We start from the raw sequence: 3,302 nt of genomic DNA on the forward strand, positions 1-3,302 counted from the left end.
TTAGGTTAAACTTTCTGTTAAAGACTTATCACATCAAAGTAACTTTTGATGCCCCTTTCCTTCATGTTATGCATGAGTACACAATGTATACATGGGTTAGTATTAATAGCAAACTACATTTCATGACTTTAATTCTAACTCTTTTATTAGCCCGCATTACGATACATTTAATAACAGTATTGTGCAACTGAATAGGTGTCCTCGCTGAAAGATTTTTCTTCACCTATTACCTTCTAACCCTTTCCTACTCTACCCAAAATGTTAAAACATTTTTCTATAAAGTCTAGTGTAGCCTTTCTCAACCAAGGTGCCTTCTGACTTCCACCAGGGGGGCCTCAGAATTTTTGTGTCATGCATTTCCATGGTGCATGTGGGACGACTGCACAATGTGAATAAATTAGGCTTTTCCAGGGAGGGTGGGATCCATTAAAAAAAAGGATGCAAGTTTGCTTCCATCCAGACCTGTCCCGCTCCCAGCCCTCTGCCATGCTGCCTCAGCTGCGGCTCCTGCTGTGATGGTAGGACTCTGATGTGAAAGTGGGATTTTGATGTAAAGGGAGCTTCTGGTGTGAAAAGGGGGCTTCTGATCTAAAGGGTTGGCTCTGATTTCAAGCGGGCTTCTGATGTGAAAGGGGGGCTCCTGTTATTAAGGAAAGGCTCTGATCTGAAAGGGGAGCTCCTGGTGTAAAAGTAGGGCTTTGTTGCGAAGGGGGCTCCTAATGTGAAGCATGGTCTCTGATGTGATGGGGAAACCCCACTTTTTTGTGTTTTTGCATGGGGCACCCCTTTAAATCCATACCTCTATCTCAGATAGTGTTCTTTTATGGACGTTGGAGCGGCCACTCATCATTTTTTTTTACACTTTTACTATTATGATTTTAACATTTTAGACTGGGGTGCCTCAAGTTTTTGCACACTTTTAAAGGTTGAGAAACGCTTCTCTAGTTTATATTTTCCTAACTTAGAAGAATGCGCCATTAAATCTTCAAATACATGTAATTATATGTTGGTGACTTTCAGTAATGTGTTATAAAGAAGTATAAATTATTTAAACAAATATACATAGTTATATGTAACTGTTCCTGAGATGGAGTGGGAAGATTCAGTTTTGTCATCTCTGTTTATGACTGTAAAATCATTATTCTGTGTTTTACATTATAGGATCAAACAGAACATTTAGAGGCTCCATATTCCTCATGTACAGTAAATGGATCTGATGTTCCTGTTTTAAATATATATTCAAAATACAACAGTTCCTACTCTATCCAGGTATTGTTCAAAACGTTGAAATGTATATAAACATATTAAAACCTTACCATTCCCAAACTGTTGTTATCAGCAGCCCTCGGGTGCCTGCATGTACCCTCCAATGTGTTTTCCAGCACCTGGGAAACCCTGAAACCTAGGACACTGATATTTCTACCCTTACTTTCCTGAAAAAAACTGAGAAAGGCCCATCTTCTTCTACCTGTGCCTAGCGACTGGTCCATAAGCATGATGGGTGGACTCAAAAGCAGAAAACTTTGTTGTGGGGGAAGAGGGGTTGGGGGAAAGACCTTTTGCTTAGAGTCAATGTTTGCAGATTGAAACAACCCAGTTTTGTTTGACCAGGAACTTTGGAAAAATAACAGAAGGTACATGCGGGCACATGAGGATATCAAGTGTTTAATACTATTGCAGATTTGCACCATTTTGTAAATTGAAAATTTGCCTCTACATCTTGCTAATTGTGAACCATCTTTTGCACTTTGCAAATTCACTTCATGTAACCATAAACATTAGATGTTCCTCACCTGAACTGGTTGACTTTGACTGGAGAAGCAATTGACCATTGGGTATTGGGGTAAAAAAAAAAGCACTAACCCCTAGCCCATAAATTTGGCTTTGGAGAATTTTCTCGGGGTTTACATGTGCAGCAAGAGTATTCTTTAGTTGCATTACTTTATATACTTGTATTTATGTAATAGTAACAGCAAGCAGAAAAGGCTTCTAGGGTTAGCTGTGATTATTAATGTTGTACCTCCTGTGTGTTTGTTCTTCTAGCATCTGTTCTGTTATGTTATCTGAATTCAGCCACGTTTTATAAATAATGCAACTAGATATGTTGATTGATCAGTAAACTGCGAATCTGCATGAATATTCCTTCATCTCTCTCTCTTTCTCTAATAGACATTCATTCTTGACCAATCTAAGTGTGCATATGTGTGCCCCTCTAATACTAGGGCTTCAACTAATGATTATTTTAATAATTGATTAGTTTGCATTTCAAATTGCAATAGCAGGCTGGCTATTGCACCCGCCCACTGCTTGCTGTGCCCTCCTCCTAGCGCGGAGGAGAGAGCTAGGGATCCAACCAACTAATCGATAATGAGAATAGTTGACAACTATTCTCATTATCGATTTTTATCAATTAATCGATTAGTTGGTTGCAGCCCTAACTAATACATTAAGAAGATGCTTTGGATTCATGGTCTTACCTTCATGAATTGTCCGGCTTTTAAAATGCATCCAATCTGTTTTATTCTATTCCCTGTAATCAAAGGAACATGTTATCATATTATGTAATCAGACGTCCATTAGGGCAGCATTATAATGTTACAGGAGAGGTACACAACCAGTTCAGTGCTCCAGGCATCTGGCATTCATGGCTGAGTGGTGTTCAACAAAAATCACAAGCATGAAATAGCACTAAGCTGAGCTGGGAAAGAACATCTTGGGCTGCAGAAAATCTCAGGACACATCAAACAGGCGCTGAAAGCCCTTTTCTTTGGTATCTTACGTATACCTAGCCAGTAAATCTCATTTAATATCTTGAGTTGTAAATTAAGTATATTCATTGCCAGAAAATGTGAGGTCAGACTTAGGTACAAAGTCAAGACAAATCAGCTTTGGCTTAATATATCTTATGGGTTCATTGACAATGTGCATCCACTGGATAATTTAACCCTACCTACTTCTGCTAAAGAATCCCACTTCTCCTCCTTGTCATATTTTGAGCTAGTATTGCATTGTTTACCCGATTGTCATTTTTGGTGGAACGTTCACAATTTTACATGCTTACGTACTTATGTTATTGAATTAAATATAGAGATTTTGGGTCAACCATTTAACTCTGTATTTTTCTTAGCCTCACCCAGCCTCTCTGCTTGTCATCTGCTGAAATAAGATATTAGACACAGAGGGAATGTGTTATGAGTGCAACTGACCCAGGGCTGTCCCTACCTTATTCATCACCTGAGATGGCCGGGAGAAGTGGGGAGCGGTCGGTTAATGTGGCCCCGGGCAGGAGGCAGTGGTCAGTT

General features: G+C 39.4%; 1 protein-coding gene across 2 annotated transcripts in view; it reads left to right on the plus strand.

The window, feature by feature from the left end:
• The window catches only part of SCNN1B (sodium channel epithelial 1 beta subunit), a 68,838-nt gene that overhangs the window by 45,113 nt on the left and 20,423 nt on the right, over positions 1-3,302 (plus strand). For both annotated transcript variants that reach the window (XM_018552339.1, XM_018552340.1), the window contains one exon: positions 1,162-1,269. In XM_018552339.1, coding sequence (XP_018407841.1) covers positions 1,162-1,269 — 108 coding nt within the window. The remainder of the gene's footprint in view (positions 1-1,161; positions 1,270-3,302) is intronic.

The sequence above is a fragment of the Nanorana parkeri genome, unplaced genomic scaffold, assembly GCF_000935625.1.
Source record: "Nanorana parkeri isolate BGI_ZX_2015 unplaced genomic scaffold, ASM93562v1 scaffold85, whole genome shotgun sequence".
Lineage (NCBI taxonomy): Eukaryota > Metazoa > Chordata > Amphibia > Anura > Dicroglossidae > Nanorana > Nanorana parkeri.